The 24,396-nt window shown below is 36.6% G+C and overlaps 1 protein-coding gene across 2 annotated transcripts in view; it reads left to right on the forward strand.

The window, feature by feature from the left end:
- The first annotated feature begins 953 nt into the window (after positions 1-953).
- Positions 954-24,396, forward strand: part of npdc1a (neural proliferation, differentiation and control, 1a) — a 37,256-nt gene continuing 13,813 nt past the window's right edge. The window contains exons 1-2 of one of the 2 annotated variants that reach the window (XM_030149553.1): positions 954-1,300; positions 18,787-18,936. In XM_030149553.1, the coding sequence (XP_030005413.1) occupies positions 1,183-1,300; positions 18,787-18,936 (268 nt within the window). In that variant the 5' untranslated portion in view covers positions 954-1,182. The remainder of the gene's footprint in view (positions 1,301-18,786; positions 18,937-24,396) is intronic. The other variant, XM_030149554.1, reaches the window with a different exon arrangement.

Raw genomic sequence — 24,396 nt, forward strand, 5'->3', positions numbered from 1 at the left:
GATGTCTATGCTGCCTCCGTTAACCCGTTCTAATTGCGTTTCTAAATAAATCTTGATTCTGTTACGTTGTAAGGGATCATTTAAAGTGGGGAAACATTTTAAGCATTATTATACCGTGTCGGGAAATGACACCCCATCATCTTGAGGCTTTGGCTTAATCCCACGTCCTCTTCCCGACATCCTGACCTACTGAGTGTTCTGCGATAAATGAACGGTGGCCGTTCCGTAGACCTACTCGTAGCTTGTCGCGATCAGCATCTGGCGCGTTTGTTTCAGTGCATTGTTAAAATTTATGTGTACTCGATGGCAATCACGCTGGCGGTATAACGGTCGGGAAATCAATGGTATAAGTGTTGTTTGTGCATGGAACTGGGCTGGCAGATGGCGATAGGCTGAAATGGCGGTAGCTAATGGAATAATGCATTGGGGATTTTTGTGCAATGGTTTTGGTCGGCGGTGAGCGAAAATGGCGGTATAACGACGGGCGGTTTAACGAGAGTAGACTGTATAATCATATATTGAATGAGTTACATCTACAAATCCACAAAACATTTAGTAACATACAGAATATTGTTACAATTGTTAATTTTCATTTTGTTCACATTTTATTGTAAGGGTTAATAGACTATTATTTTACTTTAGATCACATTGGGCTAAAACCAGTTCAACACCCTTGACTGTTAATATCTTCAGTGTAATTTTTGCACTCCATAAAATCCTGCCGCGGGCCGGATTGGAACCTTTGGAGAGCCGGTTTTGGCCCACGGACCGCATGTTTGACACCTGTGAGTTAGCATTAGCATTAGGTTAACCCGACTTTTGGCTAACTAAACAACTAGTGCTGCTAACTACTGTTACAGGGTGGGGTTGTGAGGTTTACGAGTAGACCGTGAAGGCAGCATGTCACACGGTCACGTTGAGGCGGACACGCACCCCTCCTCCTCCTCCTCCTCCTCCTCCTCCTGAAGCTCCGCTATCTTTAGCTCCGCCACCTCCACGGATTATAGTGCGCAGTGTGTGGACTGTCAGCTCCACGGTGCTACTTGCTCGGCTTAGCGCTGCGTGTTCGTTGCTTTCAGTCTTGCTGGGAAAATCTAAACAAACCCCCTCGTTGAACTGAAGTGATGGGGGAATGACAACAACCTCCGACTGCGGTTCTCCGTCCCCGAAAACACCCGAAGGATGCTGCTGCTCTCCAGCCCGCGGAACGGACGCTTTCGCCGGGCCTCGCTGCTCCTCCCGCTGCTGCTGCTGGTCCTGGTCCTCCTCTCCGTCATCCCTACCGGTGCCGGCCTCCCAGGTAAACAACACTAATACGAACACAAACAGCCACAACACTCCAACTGATTCACCCCCATCATTTAAATGCTCGTCTCCAAATATCGCGGGATTGTCATCTGCAATTGATGACATGTAACAGAAAAACAGCCAAAAAGAAGCTTTTTATCTCAAGGGAAAATAGTCCAAACAGTGTTTTAGTGACAAAATAGAGTTGTTTTTTTATTTTTTAGAAACTGTTGTTGTTTTGTTGGTTGTGTAAACTTTTATTTGTTGTGTTATTTGTTGTGGCTTGACCTTTAGATGGACAGGTTTAACAAGTAGATGCATCTCTGTAGGAGACAGACAGGCTCAAGGAAAGACAGTGATGAAAGTAAAAAAAAAAAAAAAACTGAATTCTTTTCCGTGTTGGGTTACCTTAAGTAGCTATTTCCTTGTATTGATGCAAAATTACACACATCTTCACAGTTTGTTTATAATTGACTGAAACTCTTTCTATGTCATGATGCTGATTTCTATGATTTATTTCCATACATTGATCTAGTATTGCTTAAATGAACTGATTAACCAGTGTACTATATAGTAAATAGAAAAATAATTGTAACTGCATAACTGAGGGACATGTGATACTTAGTTCAAAATTAGATAAAGCTAAAGTGTACTGTTTCTAGCCATTCAAATGTGAATGTGTATTGAGATTTATATCAAAGTTAATTCAATTTCCTTGGGTTTGGTCGCATGACATGATATAACATTAATCCTGAGAATTTGTGTTGAGCATTTTTCTTACTTTACTGTTTTTGTATGTCAAAAATGAGTAGATTCATTAGGAAAATAATACTGAGATAGTAACTGCTGAAACCTTAATGCAACACTACTTGATTTGGGCATTTTATGTGTTAATGAAAAGGAAGCAACAAATAAGACAACATGCGGCTGAGGTATTAGAAACATTAATGTCCTATGTTAAAGCTTGTGTATCTTTGTGATGAGGATCCGCAGAGTGTTGACGGCTGTTGACGTGTGCAGAACAGATAATCTGCTTCTCAGCTTTTAACACAGAAAGCCTGTGGGAGACCCAGCAGCTGGACTGGGTCTGTAATCTTTAGCTATCGTCTGGGTGACGAGCTACACATACACGCACATGCAGCTCACACTGGCTTTTTACTATTGTAGTGTTACAGATTTTAACCTCACAGACTCACCTACATAGTGACATAGTCGGTCACTGCGAACCCCCCCGGAAACCATAATGATGTGTAGTGTAAATTTACTCATATGAGGTGTTCAAAGAGGTGGTGACGTAGTGTTGTTTCCTCTACAGTGTTCATTTAAAACTGTGGGGAAGCAAAAACTTTCCGTTCTATACAAACCTAAAGTCTACCGAGGCTTACATTGCTACTTTTTCCAAAATTTGAAAAAAAAAATTACAGCTGCTGACTTGAGCCTCAGAAGGAGTGTATTTTCCTCTATTTATTGTGTCAAACATACAGGTTTTTGTAATGAATGACTGAGTGAATGGAGGATGTGTGTCTCTTGGGGTTTAATATGCTGAAAGAAACCCATATGTTTGGTGTGATCAGCAGTCTGGTGGCTTTGGAACATCACACCTATTAGATTACAACATAGCTTTGTGGGTAACATGTTAAATTGTGTCAGTATGTGGATTATTATTTATATTTCTTGTACTGAAATGACAAAAACAGCTGAAGAAAACACACATATTCTAGTGTCCATTAGGGTGATACTCTCTGGTTTTTATTTGACGTTTCTCCACGTGTTTAGCTTCACTGTTGCCCATAAAGTTGGAATAAAATATTCACATAAAATGATTGTGACACTATATGATGTAATCATTGCACCTTGTCAAAGGTGAATACTGACATATATAAATAGGAATTAAAAAGGCCAATGTGTCAGAAAACAAAATTTTTCCAACTTTATGGGCAACACTCTATTCTTGCAAAGACATTAGAGATCATACCATGGAGATGAATCTTAGAAACAAAAATAAGTAAGAATAGGTAGTTCTTGTTTAGTAAAAATTAATATTCATGGCAGACGCCAACCAGGGCTAAAAAGTGTGTCCATACTGAAGCGTTAAATAATCCACTTCTTTTGTCCATTTGAGACTGGCTCCTTTGTAGCCCATGTTAAAACATCTAATTTTACAGCAGAAAAAAATAGTTACAGCTTAGTACAAAAACAGTTTGGGTCTCTACAGATAATGTCCCACTTTGTGACAACTGTGTGGTTATTTAGATAAGTCACTTGTTTAAAATTTTATTAGGGCTAAAAAATTGTTGTATCATTAAGAGAGTAGCTGCTAAAGGTAGCAGTAATTTATATTGGATTATATAGTCTGTTGGATAGCCTTATATTTTGGCCAGGTAGCACTCATTAGAATGTTTCCATGCTAAGTTGACATTACTGCTATCGAGCACAATTATATGTGTTAACATTTTAAAGTGGCGTACACACATAAAGATTATTGGGCTGTTTTTATACCAATTTTCCCTTTCCCAACTAAGGACGGGAAATGCCAGATTATTTTATTTCTTTTACAATTATCCTGTAAGATTATCCTGTGGTCTGAGGTGTGTTAAGAGTGAATTTGTCCCAATAATTGGCTCTGAAAGGGGTTGGGGCCGAGAATCATAAATATTAAACTTGTTCAATATTTACAACCAAAGCTCTTCATTTGTATGGGGAAAGCCGACGACTCCTGAGTCATGACTCTGTGAATTGTGACGTGGAATGGAATGTAGCCAATTTGGGAGTTTTCTGTCAAAAACAGTCCCAAGAACACCTTCATTCCCTCCTCTTGTATGTCCTCTTCCATGTTGTATTTTCCAATTGTTGCTATGTTTTCTTTTCTTTTTTGTTAGATCACATTTGATTTGAAAATGCTTATGTGTGTACCCCACTTAACATGTAGCTGAAATGACTTGGTGTTTAACATGATACCTTTAGTCAATGCAGTCAGTGTCTCATCACTCTTCTCTAGCGCCACCCTCTTAGCACAAATATTGAGACTTGTTTAAAAAAACATAAGCTTTATGAGCTTTCAGAACATGGCTCCACAAACCAATGGCTGACGTCACGGAGGCTTTTGTCTATTTATATAGTCTACAGTTTGATCTGCAGGTGTATATTTTTACTCGGGTATTGGTTTCGACGTGACATCTGTTTCATTATAACACAGTTTGTGGGTAAAAACATGTCAAAATGTGTCAACATGTTTGCTGTTATGTGTTGAAAGCAAACTTGTATTATAGTTCTTTATTCCAGTGTAAAAGAAGTGAATAGAAACAACCTCAAATGTGGCAGCAGAGGGAGGTTGTTGGAGTCACATTGGAAGTCTGAAATGACCTACGACGCTGCAGTTTAGTCAAAGGCACATTAATAAAAACTGGGCTGATTCCAGTAGCTTAATACTACAGCAGGTCAGGTGTCAGGATAATTTTGCTGGGGTGTGACAGCAGCTAAAGAGACTTTTAATCAGTGGGTTGATTCAGCAAATATGAACACATCATTATGTGTATATAAGCCAGTAAGCTGTCACAGAACGTTGAGTTCTTGTGGTGGAAATAATCCAAAAGCTCCATAAGCAGTTGGTTACGTAAACTATGTCAAGTCTGTTGGCAAAGATACTGAATTAGGCTAATTCCTTAAAAATTTGGAATTTCATGTCATTTTCCCCAGTCTGAGACAAATTAAATTAGTCAAACCAGAGTAGTCATTTCTTTATTTCTATATAGAGTTTATTGGCTTATGTTTGCTTTGTATTTGACTATAAAATCATCATTTCAGCTTCTCTCATCATTGTTTTGTTGGCACATTTAAATGTCATGTTTGTCATTTAGCAAACCCACGTAGACTTGATGTGATTATTATTCAGAGATCCAACGCCTGTGGCCTTTTCTCTCGCCATTAAACTTCAGCCATTAATACATTCAGTGTCACACTCCCTCTCTCTCATACACTGTAAATGGCCTCTGTGTTTTTCAATCACCTTTTATGCCCTAAAGCAGAATTAGTCATCTGTATCATAGCAGGGAGTGAGAGCAGTGAAAAGTCAGGTGGAACAACACAGACACACACCACTGAGTCAATTTCTGGCATCATTTGTAATTATTAAAAAATGTAAATGGCTTTTGTGCATTATGGAAGTAAAAGATTAATGGCTAAGATTGCTTGTTTTCTCCCTGGGCTGCAGAAATAAATCAGATTTTTAAGCTTTTAATTCAGCTCTATCCAGCTTTACCAGTAACATCACTTCCTTCTCAGATATTTTGATGGAAATTCACTGAATGTTTTTCACGGGAAAGATGATTTGATGAGCTGTAGAGAAACATTAAATACAACAATCTGTGTGGAATGAGGAACAAGACAGTGGACTAAGTAAAGCGTTAAAGTGGAGATCTGTAACGGGAGAATGGTGGCATGAGTTACTCGCTACTGACATTGATAACAATCGCAGGATAAATGTCATGTTTACAGCGCATTACCTTTCATGTTTTAACTTTATTTCTTTCCTTTCTTGGATTATAGTTGGTAACTAAACCATGAGCTCAATGCTGCCAAGAAGCGATTTAGAAAATGCACTTTAAAGCCAACAAATGGTTTCTACCTGTGGTTTTGAATGGGTCTGTTATGTAGCTCGGCATCACGGGTGCTCAGCACAGAGAGACAAAGGGAAAATAACAACCCAGATATGTGGTGGCCATTACACTGAAATTGTGCAACAACCTGGAAAAGACGTATTGATAGTATTGATTGGCTACACTGTGGACCTCATTGAACCCGGTGGTGTGAAAGTAAGTGGTCATCCATGGATTTGCTGCTTCTTCAAACCACTGCTCTCTTCACTTCTTGCAACGTCTTTAGCTTTTTAATTAGAGAGTTCATAGATGGCCACTAGACATCTACAGGAAATCAACCACGAGGTGTGAATTCATAGGAAGGATATTGGTTTCCTTTTTTTTTTTTTCCATTTTTTGCTTCAGAGCTTTATTTGCTAAATGTAGCGGTTTTTTATCAACCCACTCCGGTGATGACAGTCAGCTGACATACAATATCTACCCCATCTCTGCACTTTTGCTTCACTAGGTTTTCATTTGTCTGCAGCCACATCCTTACATGACGCATATCCACTATGATGCTTATCGGCGCTGATGGGTGCTTTTTCCTCAATCTGTCTGTTTCACTTACCACAGCCTCTAATTTTACTGGGTAAAAAGTAAAACTATGACGACTCTTTACATCAGCCTTCAGGTGTACTCATATCAGATTTACCTGTCTTTTTCTGCTCATTTCCCATCACTAGTATAGTATAAACACTAACAATACTTTACTTAAAACACATTCACATAATGAGGAAATAAAAGAGCTATTTATTGGCAGTGAACAACAGAACCCATAAATGCACTGGTCAGATTTGACATAAAGTTTATATTACAAAGCCTATTGCTGAAATATATACAACAAAAATGTCTGACAGTGGTGGGTACCAAGGCGTTAAGCTCCGTAACATGAAGGAGGCACAACATGCTGTTAAAATATGTCATTAAAAGTGTGCTTGGCAAATCTCAAAAGGTGGAAGCAGTGATGAAATATGACATTTTTGTAAATTTTTTCTAACTGTAATTATATAGGTCAATGGAGACAATTTTCAGTCATATAAAATAGTTTCTGGTCATGGTTTTAAGTGATAACATAGGGATTTGTGACAGGCCACTTTGATAGGTTAAGAAGAAGTCAAAAATGCCTCCTGAAAAACTAATAGATTTAATGTGGGAAAAGTATGATGAACTGAATGTCTAAGCTCAAGGGATAAATACCAAAATAAACATAAATAAATCTAAATTACTGGATGTAAAACATAAGTCAATTAATAAATATTTTGGCTGAAACAGAGCTATTAAAACCTATGGTTGCAGTGTTTATGCTTTGCATTAAGATTTCTGTCAGAATCATTAATTCCCATTGAGAATCCTGGTATTATTGTTGTTATTTTGCATAATACAGATTTTTATGTGAACTCATACTGCCAGAGGTCAAAGGGACCATTTTTAGGTCTTTTATTTACCACCTGCTTGCTGTGGTTGTGTAACCTTTTGTTGCTTCTCTGCTCCACAGTAATGATGATGACAGTAATTACCCTCTGTGTGATGGTTTCGTCACGGACACTGCAAAAGAAATGATAAATGTCAGACATAAGGGGAGATAAGTGAGATGAGACATGGAGGCACCATGACAGGATAGTAGTTACAAAGAAAAACACATTTGTTCCACCTCAAGGAAGACATTCTTTGGCTATTTTTGATTCACTTCCTTTTCACCTCTGTCTCATTCCACTCCAGTAACCGGTTGTTTCTTGCCTCGGTGTTATAACGTGCTCATGCTGGCAGATGTTTAACAGGTGCTAAGTCATGCTCCATTTTCCATGAACCAAGGCAAAAATGTACATGTAGGAGTCACTGCACCAGATTAACCAATGCCTACACCACAAAGCAGTGAGGTAAGGGCGGTACTTTCCACTTACTAAGAGCTCTTACTTTGGCTATTTAACTGATTCATGACTACTAAAGGTACTTTTGTTGACAGTTTTTTCCACTGTTTTTTTAAGTCTGTCACAGATTGTAGACACATTAAACCCAGAGCAGTGTTTTTGCATAAACATAAGGCAGCAGCAACATTGAAAGTTACTTTCAGAAACAAGTTAATTTTTTATTGTGTTCTTTGCCAAAACCCTCTACATGAAGATGGAGTTTGTCTTGACGTTTGTATTTGTATCTGAAATGAACCATATCATTTGTCAGGTTATAGGTTACTCTCCTGAGTTACCACAGACCTTTAAGTATTAAGGGCAGCAGTGTTTTATCAAACCATAGTCGTGACGTTCAACATACTATAAGACAACAGTTTATTTTCGAGGTTTACAGCCACATCCTTTCCAAGAATGGCAGTGCATGTATTACCTGACTGAAATTGAAGAAGCAGTAATTAGTGCAACAAGCATATCGCTGCTCCCCATACTTTACTGTCTGTATTTTGCATGAAGGAGAATACAATTTTCTGTTTTTTTTATTTATGAGCACACAGTTAGTACATTCAGGCAGATCTGTTTTCTGTTTTGTCATTAGTTACAGATTTTATGACTGGGTCTGATCAAGCAAAATTGAAGAGCAACATGAATAAGTAAATTTGCACACATCATTTATCAAGTGGGCTCATTTTTTAGCCAAAGATCTCTATTTTATGGAACTGTTATCCTTTTAAAAATACCACTTGTAGAAAAAAAGTTATAACTGATTTTATTGATTGTACTTTTTACACCACAGCCATATCTCAAATTTGACACAAAAATTATATCCAAAAAATGTGAAAATGTATTCAATCTGTTGATTATATAGATGATTGTTAAGTTTCAAGTATTAGATTTTCATTATTTTGTGAATATTATTGATATTTATGAGTTTGAACATTTGTGAGTTGCTTTAAAAGGTCCTGTCCATGTGTTACCACAAAAATACCAGTTTTTAATTTTCAAGTTACTTATAATTCAGATATTTGAGTGAAACTTTCAGAAAATAATGATCTTTTGATACATTTTGGGTGATGCATACAATAGTATAGTCGTCCATGTGTTACTATGGCAGCCTGTTCGTGTGTTACCACATTCTCATGTTAATAAAACTTGACTTTTCAATATTTTACTCCAAAAAAAAGTGTCCCTTATTTAATTTACCCATATCATGATTTATATTATTGTGTGCCCACCCACCCCCGTTTTTTTGTTTTTTGTTTGTTTGTTTTGTTTTGTTTTGTTTCATGTTTAGTGGTAGTTTGTATGTACATGGGATGGGTGGGAGGGAGGGTATTTGGTTGGTTAAACAAAGAAAAACAATTCAAGACACTGTATCTAAAATGCATTATATATTGTTTTTCCTTTCTTGAATAAAATAAATAAAAAAATAAATAATTAAAAAATAATTTGTCCACGGATTTTAGACACACATTTATAAAACATATTTTACAACATACAGATAAGGTTCTATTTAGACTTTTTGTTTATTTTAGACATTTTTGACAAGAAATAAATCACTATTCCTAATTTTGTGCTTCAGGCATTATACACAAAATACCTCTGCAGCCTCAGTCAATGCAGTTACATTCAGTAAACTAAAACCAGATTGTGGTTTTGCTTTTAAAATTATGGCAAGTATTTATTTTTGGTAAAAGTTGAACTGGAATATATAAAAAATAAATATATTTTATCATAATCATACAAAAAAATTCTGGCAAATACAAAATTTGTATAATTCTTTCCTGCCCATTAATGTGCATGCTCCTATGTATAAATAGTATCTCTGATGGTCATGTAATTCATATCACTAAAGTCATGCAAATATGTGCTTATACACATTCACTTTATCCAGATGGAGATGAACACTGTGGCTGCATATTAAGAGGGCCCAGTAGAGCTCTTTAATGTTTCCACTTGATTTAGAGTGTTTGGCTCACTTCCTGCCTGCTATCAGTGTTAGGAAATGCACACAATGGGTGAGCGCGACCCTCCTGGCTGCCCATTTCCTGCTTTCGCTAAAGATCTCTCTCTCATATGTACAAGCAGTTACAGACCGTGCGACATTTGTTGTGTTCGATCTGTAGAACAGCTTGAAGGAGCACAAGTTAACGCTGATCTGAACGTGTGCATTTGCCTCCGATTGTTAAAGCTGTGTGTGTGTGTGTGTGTGTGTGTGTGTGGGAGAATGCCTGTTTGCCTCTCTGTTCTTCCTGGCAGAGCTTCTGCTGAGCATACAGCCTGGCAACAGCAGCAGCAGATGGTTTGGAAAGTCATTTTTCACCCCATCCAAGGACTTTTTCAGTGTTCCTGAGTAACATAATATTGCTTCACACCTCCATCAGGTCCATTGATATATGTTACTGCAGGAATGTTTGATTGTCTCCATCTTCCGTTTGCATATCTTGTTTTGTGTTTCTGTTCGTCGTTCTCCATGATTGAGCTCTCTAATTAGCGATTGCAGTGTGTGGGAGGCACATTGATGCAAGGCCACCTCCTTCAGTGACTTGACATTCACTTCTCCATCGCCTTTTGTTTTCCCAGTAAACAGATTAGGATTCTTTGTCATATGATTATAATGAGCAGCATCTTCATTGTTTCAGCTGTGTTTAAAACCGAGTCCTGCTAATAATTACGTCTTCTTGTCCCTTTAGGTTTACTGGTACATAAAGCATTTTATAACAGTGTATTTAATGAGGGCGGTTGAATGCAGTTTCTAATGTGCGTGTTTGTCATCAGCTTTGCCCAGATTCTCACTTGTTCTGCTTTTTCTCACCCTCTTTGTCTCACCATTCCTCTGATTCACATGCTCCTAACGAAGCTGAAGGTTTGTGTCTGAGTGTGTGTGTACCTACAGGAGCCATTGTGTGAGGAGAATAATTATCTACATCCATGTGACTGCAATAGGCTCCACCACATTAACTTCCCCTCTGATGAATAACAGATTAGGTGATGCTGAGATTCCACATGCACGATAAGAAAGAGTCCAGATTTAAGAAAAATTAAGTCCTGATAATACTTTTATTGCAAGGATTTTAAGGGATTTTTTTTTTTTTTTTTCTTTTTTGTACAAGATGCACAAAGGCTTTAAATGTTTCTCCAACACTGTGTCACTGTTAGCTCACCCGCTGTTAACAATGGCTTGACTTATGAATTGTGGTCATTAAATTATTGATGAAAATACTGTTAATTTTGGTAGAAAACACAAGGGTCTGAATCAAGAATTAGTAAGAATGTACATTTGCTTTTAGTTTTTATAGATATATTTAGTAGGAATGTCAGCTGGACATATTGGGCGATGTTTGCTGAAGTTGTATATTTTTGATATTTGCATAAAAGATGTCATTCTCTGTTGGCAGTGGCAGGTATTTATGTGTTGTGATAGATTTGCATAGTTTTCATAAATATCTATGTTTGAATTTCTATTTTTTGAATGGTGATGTGAAGACCTGAAAGACTTAAAAATAGTAACTATTTTTACACTTAAAACGAAGATTTCATTGATATGGTGGGATAAACAACAAGAAATAAGCAGCATGCTATAGGCCAAAATGTCATTTTTACTATCCATATCTGTATCGAACAAGAGTTTTACATTTGGGGCATTCCTAATATTTATTGAATTATTTAGATGATTATTTGTGCTTGGTATAAACCGTATGACAGATGATACAGACAATATTTGTGAATGTACTATATCATATTAAAGAAGTATTGAAAAGCTAGTGCTAACAGTTAAATTGAATATTGAAATGTAAACCAACAAAGCACACAAACTCACCTCTGCCACTGTTGTGTTCCTGTCCATGGGCTCGAGTACTTGACCTATGATTCCAGGGGGGCTATGAGAGGGATGTTTGGCGTCAGGATTATATATTATTTGTGGTACAGGTTGTGTAAATATTTGTAAGTAAAGTGTTAAGTTTGATCGTGGTTTTAAATAAACATTCACTGTTTCCTTAATGTGAGTGCATGTCATATAACCTAGTAACAAAGCCTGGTGTATTGAAGCAGTTAATCTGAAGGTTGGATTTTTTGCTCTTTGCTGTATGTCACTGAGTTCAAATTCTTTTTTTTATGCCTGTTAGCTGCTTGAGTCAGGTTACTTAAGTAATAGAAACAAGATAGATGGCAGAAATGTTTCTATACATATAAGCATAGCCTATGTCCTTTCTTTACTACACATACACTGAAAAATGACTTCTTTAAATTTGGAAGGGAAATTATTGTAAACTTCATCAATTAATCTTCTCTGACCTTTCAGAATATTGCGTGTTAGTTGTTGTTTAAGTGTTATTTTGTAAGAATCTTGAGGCTGTCTTTAGTATCTCTTTGTGATGTATTTTTTAGATTTATATTATAACTGCATACTGCTATGTAAGGCTGCACGATTTGTTGAAATTGTCAGATTACAATCATTGATGGCAATATTATGATTTGTAATGGGAATTTATCTGCTTGGTTAACAGAAACTGCATGAGATACTCATTTACCCTTTTTTTAACTGCTGTAACATATAACTCAGAAAATACCAAAAATCTAGTGACTTTATTACCCCGCCCCCTGAAGGGGAGGTATTGTTTTTGGTTTGGTTTGTTTGTTAAACACTCTAGCAGCAAAACTATTGGTTGAATTTATACCAAATTGGGTTTATAGATTGCCAGTGACCCAGAATAGATCTGATTACATTTTGGGAACAGTAGGTCAAAGTTCAATTTTTTTAAATGAATTTTTAAAATCTTTTTTTCCCCCATTTCCTTATAATGGGCAAAATTTCAAATATCTGTAGCAGCAAAATTATTGGTTTAATTCAAACCAAATTGGGTTTATAGATTGCCAGTGACCCAGAATAGATGTAGGTACATTTTGGGAAAAGTAGGTCAAGGTTAAAAATTTTTTAATGAATTTTCTAAATCTTTTTTTCCTCCCATTTCCTTATAATGGGCCCAATTTCAAATGTCTATAAAAACATCAATTTTATTTCAATTTACTTCAAACTTGGCACATATATAGAGGCAATTGATATGATGACATCAGCTGGATTGATGCCAAAATAACTTACAATACATGAGAAGGGCGGGGTTTGTTGTGCCTGGCACCTCTTGTTTAGCTTATTTTACATACAGCCTTTTTCTATGCAGTGTCGCTGAAGTATCATCACACAACAAATATCATGTTGATTTCATTTTTATTAGATCACCCAAAATTGCAGCCTGTTATGGCAATTCAATGAATTATGCATCCTTACTACTGTTCAATGAAACAGACTAAACCTACTTAAAGTTAGAAATACAAAAAAAAAAGACTATTGTGAAAGTCAGGGCCATTGTTTAAAATAGGAATTTGGGTGATATCTGACGCAGAAACCAATTTATTGTTTGTTTGTTTGCCTTTCTGTCTCTGCTGTATTTATTCCATCTTTTCTACCAAAGCAAAGAAATCTTCACTGTAAAAAATTCTCTCAACTGTTTTAAAGTGTATCAACTCTTTATCGCACTGTCTTTAAATAAGGAGAAATTCAGGCGTACAAATCTGTGAAACAACCCTTGATATAACACAGCAGATAAGCATCGACCACTGCCATCCGTGAAACGTCATCTTATTTGCAGAGAACTGACATCACTCAGCAAGGAGAGTAGTGACAATATTGACCAATACCAATCCTCAGGTCATATATCTGTGCATGATATACTGAAAAAGCACTTGGGGAAAAAATATTTCACAATCACTATTTGTAAAATCTTCTTATTTTCACATTGGTGTTTTGTCAGAGATGCTGTGATGTTTTTTCAGTTTTCCATTTAGAAACACTGTGATCCTCAAAAGCACAGGGGGATGAATTCATCTAATGTTGGCTAATCCGGTCAATGAGGTACTGTAAGATTTCAAGATTTCTGAGATGGAGACATATTGTTTGATCTGTGACTGAAGAGCAGTCATCAACACCTCATCTGCACTCGATGTTTAGACAGATCAAAGAGTAGTGCAAATGGGTGGTGGGATAATATGCTGAAAGAACCCAAGGGGGAAGGTGACGCAGATGTTGAACCAAAGCAGATAAAAGAGGATTTACTGAGTTTTTTTGATAAAGGACAGGAGACACGTTGCTGCAGTGGTACTGAGTCATGACAGGTTACTTGATAATGATGTGTAACCACACAGAAGTCCAAACAAATTAGATTAAATATTTGTGAGTTTTACACCTTGATCATGAGGAAACAAGATATATTTTCAGGTGTAATTTTCAAAATAGGATGAGAAAAGTCATCACCTGAATTTAGCAAAGAAAAGATGAAATCCTTCCTTTGGATATTTACTGCAGTGATTAATATCTAGATAACTGCATAACGGATGTAGTGAGTAACTTGTCAATTCTTAAACAGCCATTACTTTGCAAGAGAACACAAAGATTTGACCGTTTTTCAATGTAGAAAGGGTAATGTGGTCTGAAGAGTCCAGTTTGACCCTGTTCCATAGTGATGGTCCATCAGGATGAGGGGAGAGGAGGATGAAGTGATTACCCATCATGCCTAGTGCCTACAGTACAAGCCTGTGGGGGTAGTGTTATGATCTGGGGTTGATTTAGTTAATCAGGTGTTGGTTCAGCAACATTGTGTGTCCAAGAAATGATGGAAATAAATGTTAAAATATTGTATTAGCTTATTGAATGATGCCACAACAAATGCAACTAATCAAATATAAAGGTGTGGTGGTCCAATGAAAAATGAGTGTGGACCAGGCTGTGTATATTTTGATTGTAACATCTAATCAGTGAAAACATCATTTGTAGAATCTTTTATAAGTACATGGGCCTGGCCAAGCGAGTAACGGAGTGAGAAAGCACTGCAGCAATAATAATCATTCCATATCTGTTTTTAAAAATTAATTTAGCAGCAACCATAATAGCTCAAATTCTAGGTCTAAGCAAGTACTTTAACATGCCGTCAAGGACTAATAACCAAATATTAATAAAAACATGAATTTATCATCATTGACAAAGTAATGGAGTGAGGAAAAATATACAGCAGTTATGCAAGGTTTGGAAAAGATGCCTAAAAGTGCTGTTCTTCAAGAAAGTGCAAATATTTAGCATACTACACTTTTCTAAATATATGAGAGTACATTATATCTAAAAATGAAGCTGATATAATTTTTATTTTCGTTTTAAAAGACATCAATTCATAGTAATGGAGTGAGAATCCAAAATTGTAGTAGAGTGAGGTGTTTGTTCAGTGTGATGCACCATAATGATAATAATAATAATAATAATAATAATAATAATAAAAAAATCTTTGATTATTATTAAGATACTGATACAATTATCAGTATTTGGCGACATATGTTTCATTACTATATTTAATGCACACCTTTCTGCTGTTTTTTTTTTTTAATAATAAATAACATTCAGAATCATTATAGTATTTGATTATTATGAAATATAGGATTAGACAGGCATATATTTTTAACATATTTATTTACACATTGGTATTTACATTCTGAATTTATGCTTATACATTCATTTCCAACCTTTACTGTTTTTAATGTACACTGTGTTCTCATATATTTTCTTATATATCCAGTTGTAATTCAGGTACAAATTAAATAAACACAGTTTTAGAAACTACAGATAAATGTGTTTCATGATGAGTAATCAAAAATATTGTTTTAAAGAAAAAAGAAATTGACCCTGATGTTCACTTTCGCTTGGCCAGGCCCATATACTGTATGATAAAAACTGTCCGTGTGTATGTGTAGGAAAGAATATAAGATGTTAAAGCAATCTACATCTACAAACATTTTATCTTACAAGGGTAAAAAAAAGAAAAGACACTAATTAACCCATGCATATCAAACATGTGAGACCGTTTTTCTGTCTTTCACGTGTGCACATGTCTTATGGTGTGGACATAAACATGGCCACGTGCCTGAAAATATCTATCCACTCTCCACTCACTTGGTGAAATTACAAGAACTGTAATCTCTGCAAGGACAGTAGTTCTGTTTCCAACCAGGCAGTTTTTTTTCCCTCCAAAGTCATCAGGGTTAGTTTTAGTCGATAAGAACATGGAAAAATATCAGATCTAGTTTAAGATCTGGAGAGAAAAAAAATAGCAGAAGGCACGTGCCATGTAAAAGTAGAAGCCACGAACCCTGACGGAGGAAAATGAGAGGAAATTATGAGAGAAGAATCATGACGGTGATGTTAGATTAGTGTGTTTGACGCATGAGCCTGTCATACTCCCACAGTGATGCAGGTTAATTAGACGACAGGGTAGAACAGGTGCCAAGGATTAAACTCAGGAGCAACTGAGATAGAAAAAGACAGAGGATGATATCATTAACAGCCAATAATCGCACCTGCTCAGACGAAGGAATTGTTCTTGTGGTAGTTTTATGGCCTAAATTAAAACAGTCACTACATGTACATGCACAATATTCCAGTTTTTTAATTCCCAAAAATGACAAAAGTGCAGTGAAAGTGAAACTTAAGAAGCTTTACTAATTCCTCTATTGCTGCATGTCTGCTACGTGGAACCAGTTCGACTCGGCTCGGCTTGTCTCCCGTTGTTGTGCACCTCATTTCCTTTCCCCTACCTTCGTAAAAATTGTATTTGAGGGGTACGACGTTTATTGCCTGCACCGGAACCGGAACTGGGCCCAACGTTCACTCTGCAGCTACATTCACAAGTGTCGCTAAGTAGTGTATCAAATACGTGAAATTCCTGTAAATGAATCACATGCTGTGGACAAACGTTGGAGCATATTGGAGGGATTCCACCCTTTTGAAGACATGGAAGCTTTGCCAGTGTTGCAAGTGGACCTGGTGTCATCATTTTTGACCGTTTCTGCCTCAACACCATGTTGGCTACGTTTTTTATATATATATATATATATATATATATATATATATATATATATATATATATATATATATATATATATATATATATATATATATATATGTATATATATATATGTATGTGTGTGTGTGTATATGTGTGTGTATATATATATATATAGATATATATAGATATATATATATAGATATATATGTATGTGTGTGTGTGTGTGTGTATGTATGTGTTTTTTTTTTTACATGTTTATTTATTGTTGTACAGAGTACAATAAGAACATGAAAAGTACAGTCCAATATTAATTTAATAACATGACATGAACAGAACAGAACATAGCCAGGGGACAAAATATACAAACAAAAATAATATATCAAATTATTATCATATTATAAGTTTATAACTGTTACATAAATCAGTGGTTTTGATAGCTTTTTTCTTTTTTTTTTTTTTTTTTTAGAATACTGAATATTTGAAATACATTGAGTAAGCTCAATTTTTATAAAAATTAAAAAGGAGGGTTTGAGATTTGAAAATTTGGAATTGTGAATGGGGTATTTTTCCCAAAAATAGAATTAGATTGATTATGTAATATTGATCTGATTTGTTAGCTGGATATGAGAAAATATTGGCTACGTTCTAACCAAAACAATGAAGCGTATGTGTGACGTCATCGCGCATGCGCAACGAAGGTGGAATCGATAAGTAGAATCATTAAGCAGGCAGGCAAATGATTCCAGGGTATCGAGCCATAGGGTTCTCGATTCCCATCCCTTTGTCACACTGAAACCTTCAAAGGAACTATAAAGTATAACTGTGGGCTTTTGTCATGGTCATCTTATATGAATATAATCTAAGATTAGCGTTGTGAATACATGTACTAAGAAGGCCCCTGTGCTGACATATTCTATATCAAAATCAGAGAATCCTCTTATGGAATAAGGCCTAATTTGGAATAGGTGCTGTTTACAACTGTAAACAGGGTTTAAATATTGTCATATTTGTAATAATAGTGGACTGTTAGTGTTCATGTATACACAGTGAATGAATGAGCCTTTGGATCGCAGTCACAGATGTATAGAAATTAGAAATGCTCTTGATCTGCCGGCTCATAATTTGGTATTTTTATGCCACTTTGTGATATTTAGGAACACTTTCAGGGAATTTCTTCAAATTTGGCATCAACATTTATTTAGACTCCAGGATGAACTGAAGCTCAATAAACAGAGCTCAAAGTGTCACAGTTTTCTTCACAGCTATTCACGCACAGCTATTGTCTGGGTGGTTTCTTCATTATTACGTTAATCTTTCAGAACCAAGATCTCATTATTGTAGTGAGATAATAGTTCTGTAGTCTCTCCTCTGGCCTTATGTCAGTTTTGTGTGTCATGTCAGTTTCATAACCCATTCTGCTCTGACCTTTATCTGATCCACAGTGAGCACCGCTGGGTTTAATATCCACTCTGATTGTGTCCCTCTCTCCCACCTGCCCTCCACTACCAAACACACCTGCTGTGGATCTGTGACCCACTTGCGCTTTTGTGTGCCATCCACTGTGTCTGCATGTTTATGTATTCATGTATTTATTGAAATAAAATGTTTGGCATTTGCTTTTGTGTCAAACCAGCAGTAATCAGGTTGAGAGATGATGTAACCTGATTGTGAGTAGGTCCGTAATGGAGCAGCTGTTGTTTACTTTGGTTTAACCTGACATAGATTTCCAAACAGGTGGGGTCCACCACATTACTAAATGGAGAAAATTATTCAAAATTTACTTTTCAAATAAACCTCACCCATGTGCAACCTACAGTAAATACAAAGAGCAGTTTTAAAAATGATTCAATCCATAACTGACAGGTCATAGTGAAGCTGTGACGTAAACTCTGAACATGTCGCTGATGGCAGACATTTTATTTCTGATTAGAGCCAGAAAGGTGATGGACTAATTAATGAAAAGATAGAGCATCTCCCTATGAATTGCTATTTAACTGCTTAATTCAAATATTATATTTAAATTAGAGAAAAGTTGATCCTCATGAAACTGTTTTGTGTGTTTCTCTTGTCTAGCTGGCTTGACATGCCCTGACTACTTAGACTGTGCCCAGATGGGGCGGCAGTTCTGTCAGCCGGGCTCCTCCTGGTGCGGCCCCTGCCTCCCACGGCTGAGGGAGGATGATGAAGGACGCTGTGTGCCTAAAAAGAGGCACCATCAACCTGGTAAGAAGAAAAAGATTTACTCCTGAATAAATCTGAAGTCTTTGGTATTGTATACTGAACAAAAATATAAATGCACCACTTTTGTTTTTGCTCCCATTTTTCATGAGCTGAACTCAAAGATCTAAAACTTTTTCTATGTACACAAAAGGCCTATTTCTCTCAAATATTGTTCATAAATTTGTCTAAATCTGTGTTAGTGAGCACTTCTCCTTTGTCCTTTGCTGAGATACTCCATCCACCTCACAGGTGTGGCATATCAAGATGCTGATTAGACAGCAGGATTATTGCACAGGTGTGACTTAGGCTGGCCACAATAAAAGGCCACTCTAAAATGTGCAGTTTTACTGTATTGGGTGGTCCAGGGGGGTCAGAAAACCAGTCAGTATTTGGTGTGACCACCATTTTCCTCGCACAGTCTTCTTCATGAATTCTCTGAAACAGCTTTGGAGATGGCTTATGGTAGAGAAATGAACATTCAATTCACAGGCAAAAGCTCTGGTGGAGATTCCTGAAGTCAGCATGCCAATTGCATATTCCCTTAAAACTTGTGACATCTGTGGTATTGTGCTGTGTGATAAAACTGCACATTTTGGAGTGGCCTTTTATTGTGGCCAGCCTAAGGCACACCTGTGCAAAAATCCTGCTGTCTAATCAGCATCTTGATATGCCACACCTGTGAGGTGGATGGATTATCTCAGCAAAGAAGAAGTGTTCACTAACACAAATTTAGACAGATTTGTGAGCAATATTTGAGAGAAATAAACCTTGTGTGTACACAGAAAAAGTTTTAGATCTTTGAGTTCAGCTCATGAAAAATGGGAGCAAAAACAAAAGTGGTGCGTTTATATTTTTGTTCAGTATAGAACCTACCCAGTTGCACACACTAAACAAACCAAGCACAAGGAGAGGTTGTTGTGTTTGTTTATGGTGCCAACATGACAGCATGAATGTTTCTTTTCTAGAATTAATGTGGAAATTGTTTCCTCAAGTAAAAATTGTTGTGATACATTATGAATGCTGATTTGTCAGTGGTGGAAGTAGATCTTTGTGAAATCTGAAGAAACCATTTTGTGTATTTAACATTGACTATAAAATGTGTTTATTTTTTGCATCAAACATCATCTTTTAGAATAAATCAGATTAAAACAAGAGTTTGGCTCATAAGTTTGTATCCATGTGGTTAATGTCTGTCAAAATGTGTATTTGTCTCATAGTGCTTGAAAGAAAGCGAAAACAACTGGATTCCCACCTTTAATGATGTTCATCTTTCACATTCTTAATGGTGTTTTTAGTGACATGTTTCCAATTTTAACATGAATAATCTGATGCAGCTAAATCCTGGAATTATGTCCTTTGTTTTTTCTGTGTTTTTCTGTTAAGTCGACTACTTTTGATGAGTTTTTCAAAGTTAATTAAATTTTTAGATGCTTATTTATCTTCTCAAGTCTGCTAGCTTTGCAAAGCATGCCAGACAGAGTAATTCAGTGGCAGTCTGAGCTACAGTGCTAGATAGTTGTTGTTTTTTTAGCATCACAGGGCAATAATTCCCTAAATACCTTTCAGCATATTGTAAATCAAGAGATCTGAGGGAACATAGCACCTCTGCATCTACTCTTTGCCAGTGTTTTTAGAGTGGTTAAAATCTACCCCCATGACAACGTGGTGTCGGGCTAATCAAGAGCATTTTCAGACAGGTACAAGGGTTAAATATTGATTGACAGATGTAATTACCAATAATCATATTAGTCAGATTCTGTCACATGTGACCTGATGTGATTCTAATGCTCTATATTGTGGTTTGATAGGGAATGAAGAAGTGGTTTCACTTTTTTTATAATGCCAAGAAACATAAGCTTTATCTAGTATATTTTAGTGTTTTGATTTGGGTTGAGAGCTGTAGAAGGAAAGCGTGTATTTTCATATGTTGGTGTTTTTCAGGTTCTGCAGTTTTAAGTAACTTGTGTAAACATTTGTTCATATTTCTAACGTTGGTTATTTCAGTTTATGTTTTGAATATTAAGGAACTTCCTGACCAACTCTCTCATTCTTTTTCTGTATCTTCATTGTGCATTCAGTCTTATTTGGTCATCTTTGTCACATTTCACAGGTCTGTCTTTTTCACCACCTCAATTGCCCATCAATTTTCCATCCTCCTTCTCCATCGTTTCAATCTTAGTTTGATCACTTCATCCCTTTTCTCATTCAGTCCCTCATAAATCTGATTCATCTTCCTGCTATCTTCTCTGTATTTTCTCTTTGCTGTCCTTGCTCTCCCTCCTTTTCCTCCATCCATATCTCTGATGACTACGGTGCAGTGTGATCCAGTTTTTTAATCCGCCCCTGCCCCTGCTGCTTCTGCACACACACATGTACCGCCCCCACACACTGATGGCTTTAATCACTTAGATGACATGCATCTCTTTCTCTCTCTCTCTCTCTCTCTCTCTCTCTCTCTCTCTCTCTCTCTCTCTCTTTCTTTCTCTCTCTCTCTCTCTCTCTCTCTCTCTCTTTCTCTCTTGGCCTTCATCTCCATCACTGAATCTAATGTCATTCAATGAGAGCGCTAAGCTGCAACACTACATCTTATTTCTCTGATTTCCATCACACACCGTAGCATCTCACATCTGGCATGCACATCATGTTTCAGGACATTGAGATGGAAAATTTTTGTGAATTTCATTGTATATTCCCTATGTGCAAGTGTGTGTGTATCTGTGTGTGTGCAGTTGTGTGCAGTTGTGTGTTCTCTGCAGGGTTAATAATTGAAATGGATCTGCAATAGGAGTGGCTGCAGTTCAAACTTGGCACAAATAATTGGCATGAGCATCAGATAAGGAAGTAAACATGAGGCGATAAGTGTGAGGATGCAGGAAGGATAAACTTCAACGTGCAAAAGGGATGTTGTGCAGATTTTTAAATATTTAAATATATTTAAATGCTGGTTTCTTATTAGTATATGGATATTACGAGTACATTGATTTATACTGAGACTTTTCTTTTTTATGTGATGCCGTTTGCTTAAAGTACAGTGTATGGTTGTCATCATCTAAGCCTCTGAAAGTGGTTACATAAACCCATGAGAGAGAGACCACAGAACACAGTGATCTGCATATAAACTCTGTCACACTGATATGCACATGTGCATAAAACGCAAACTGCCCAAACCTATTACTACCAATGTAATACCAATAACTCTCCTAAATATGTGGAATGTGCTTTATTTTGTTTAGCTTGGGGCTGTGTATGCAGTCTAAAGCATTAAACCACAGCAGTAAGCTGCAGACCAGATGCTGCATTGGCAGCATCATCAATGCCAAATTACACCTGTAGCCACAGAGACAGTCTGTGTTTTCAAGCATAGCTTTGTTTCTACTCAATAGGGTGATTTTGGAACAGTGGGATGCAAACATTTGTTATTAAACACAGTGCAAATATATATGTAACAATAACATAAAAATGCACATAAATGTCCAGTTGTATTTAGAGGTGTGATTATTTCTCTCTCTGATGATGCTTTGCAAGTTGAACAAGTTGAAATCAAATCATGAAGTTACTGAATATTTACATTTATCTTCTGTTTTTTATTAAGTTTACACAGTGATGTGATTTACTTAATTGCTTGTATTAAATGTCAAATGTGTTAGATTTAGGAGGAGCCAATTGCAGAGGGGAAGGTTAGAGTCCTAGTTATGTTTTCACCACTGTATAATCACATGGAATGAAGAATTGTGTTTTCATTTTCTTACAAGGAGCTGTTTATCTACAAACAGAACAGGTCATTATTTACAAATACCACTGTGTTCCTGTGTTTCTAGAATGGATTTCCCTGCCTCCTTTTTTCTCATGCTTAGTGGCAGATTCCATCCAGGGTTAGGGTGCATAACCATGTTTTTTCCAGTGGCCATAGGTGAGGTTGGGTGGAGTATTCAATTGGTTGTAGACTACACCTACCTACACCTCTAGATATCACCGAATGTCACACACTGAACGTTTACTTTATGAAAAACTAGAGCCACGTGCAGCAGCATAAAAACATGAGATGTACAGGAATGTGCAAAATTCTGAGGCCACCTCTAGGTTTCTTAATTTTGCTGGGATGAAGTGAGCATACATTTCTCACATATCTCATATTATTTATCATGCTTTTTTCTTCAGATACAACAAAAAAATAGAGGAAATATCTGCACAGCCTTAAAAACACACACAAAAAACTGAACTAAATGGCTTTTAAAAGTTAAAGCCACTATTTAGTGTGACCCCCTAACCCCATGACAAGAAATGGCACAGTTAGAAACGTGACGTGTTGAATGAAAGCCAGCATAAAACATCAGAAAATGAATGCATTAAATCTCATATTGTCTGAACAGAAGTGTTAAAAACATATTAAGTGTAAAAGTAGGTCACACTAAATACTACCACTTTGGTTTACAGAAGCTGTTTTTACCCTGAAACTTTGGGTTTTGCTGCTGTACATACATACTTTCCATTTATCCAGATTAGGTCAGGGACTGAGAAATGCATAAATGTGGTAATTATAACTGTGAAACCAACAAACCTAATGTTGGCCTAAGAGTTTTGTACAGCACTATATATTTGATTCACTCATAAGCAATTTTAGTTGAATCAAAACATGAGGACAGATCAAGATTGACACCTCTAGTAAAAATAATGTTAAAAACAAATTGTTTAAAATGTGCTTGTAGCTGCATTTCCCTCCTGGGGATTAGGAGAGAGAAGGCAGAGAGTATGAAAGGAGTGTTTGATCTTTTGGCGTTAGCCAGTAGCAGTCTGAGGAGGGTAGCGGATGACAGAACCTAATTCTGTTGACATAAGCGATGTGAACAATCAGACAGTCTGGATTCTGTATCCTTACATAACTCATCGCTGTTGAGATCCTCTTGAAATGCCAGTTATGCTGCTGCAGACACTAACCGCCCTATTGAGGACCTGTTTGTCTTTGACCTGAGCAGATCAAGACAATGTGAGACATTGTCATTCAGGGCATGTCGACCTGGAATTTAAAGAGTTTCTGGTAGAAAAAGAGTCACTGTCTGATTTTCTTGCAGTGAACTATTATGTAAAATGTGTGTATAGAAAAATATTCATCTGGATGACTCACTTGTTATGCAGCACAGTTTGATATTCAGCAAAGCAGTTTCCTAATGAATAGGTATTTAGAGCCAAGCAACTTCAACTTGGACATCTGTATGAAAGTGCCCTCCTGTATGAAGGAGGGCACTTTCAGTCAGTCTGGAGTCAAAGCAAGTAGTCTGTTCTGTCCTCAACCAGCCCACAGACTCCTTTGTCACTGCAAGCATTGACAATAACTTCAAAACCCTGAAAATGATGTGTGAGGTTTCAATGGCTGCTACTTTTGAGGCAGATTTTCTTCCTAATGTCAGTGTATTGAAATCACAAAGATATTCAGAATCTAAAATATAAATTACTGCATTTGTTTAC

This window comes from Sphaeramia orbicularis, chromosome 12 (genome assembly GCF_902148855.1).
Source record: "Sphaeramia orbicularis chromosome 12, fSphaOr1.1, whole genome shotgun sequence".
Lineage (NCBI taxonomy): Eukaryota > Metazoa > Chordata > Actinopteri > Kurtiformes > Apogonidae > Sphaeramia > Sphaeramia orbicularis.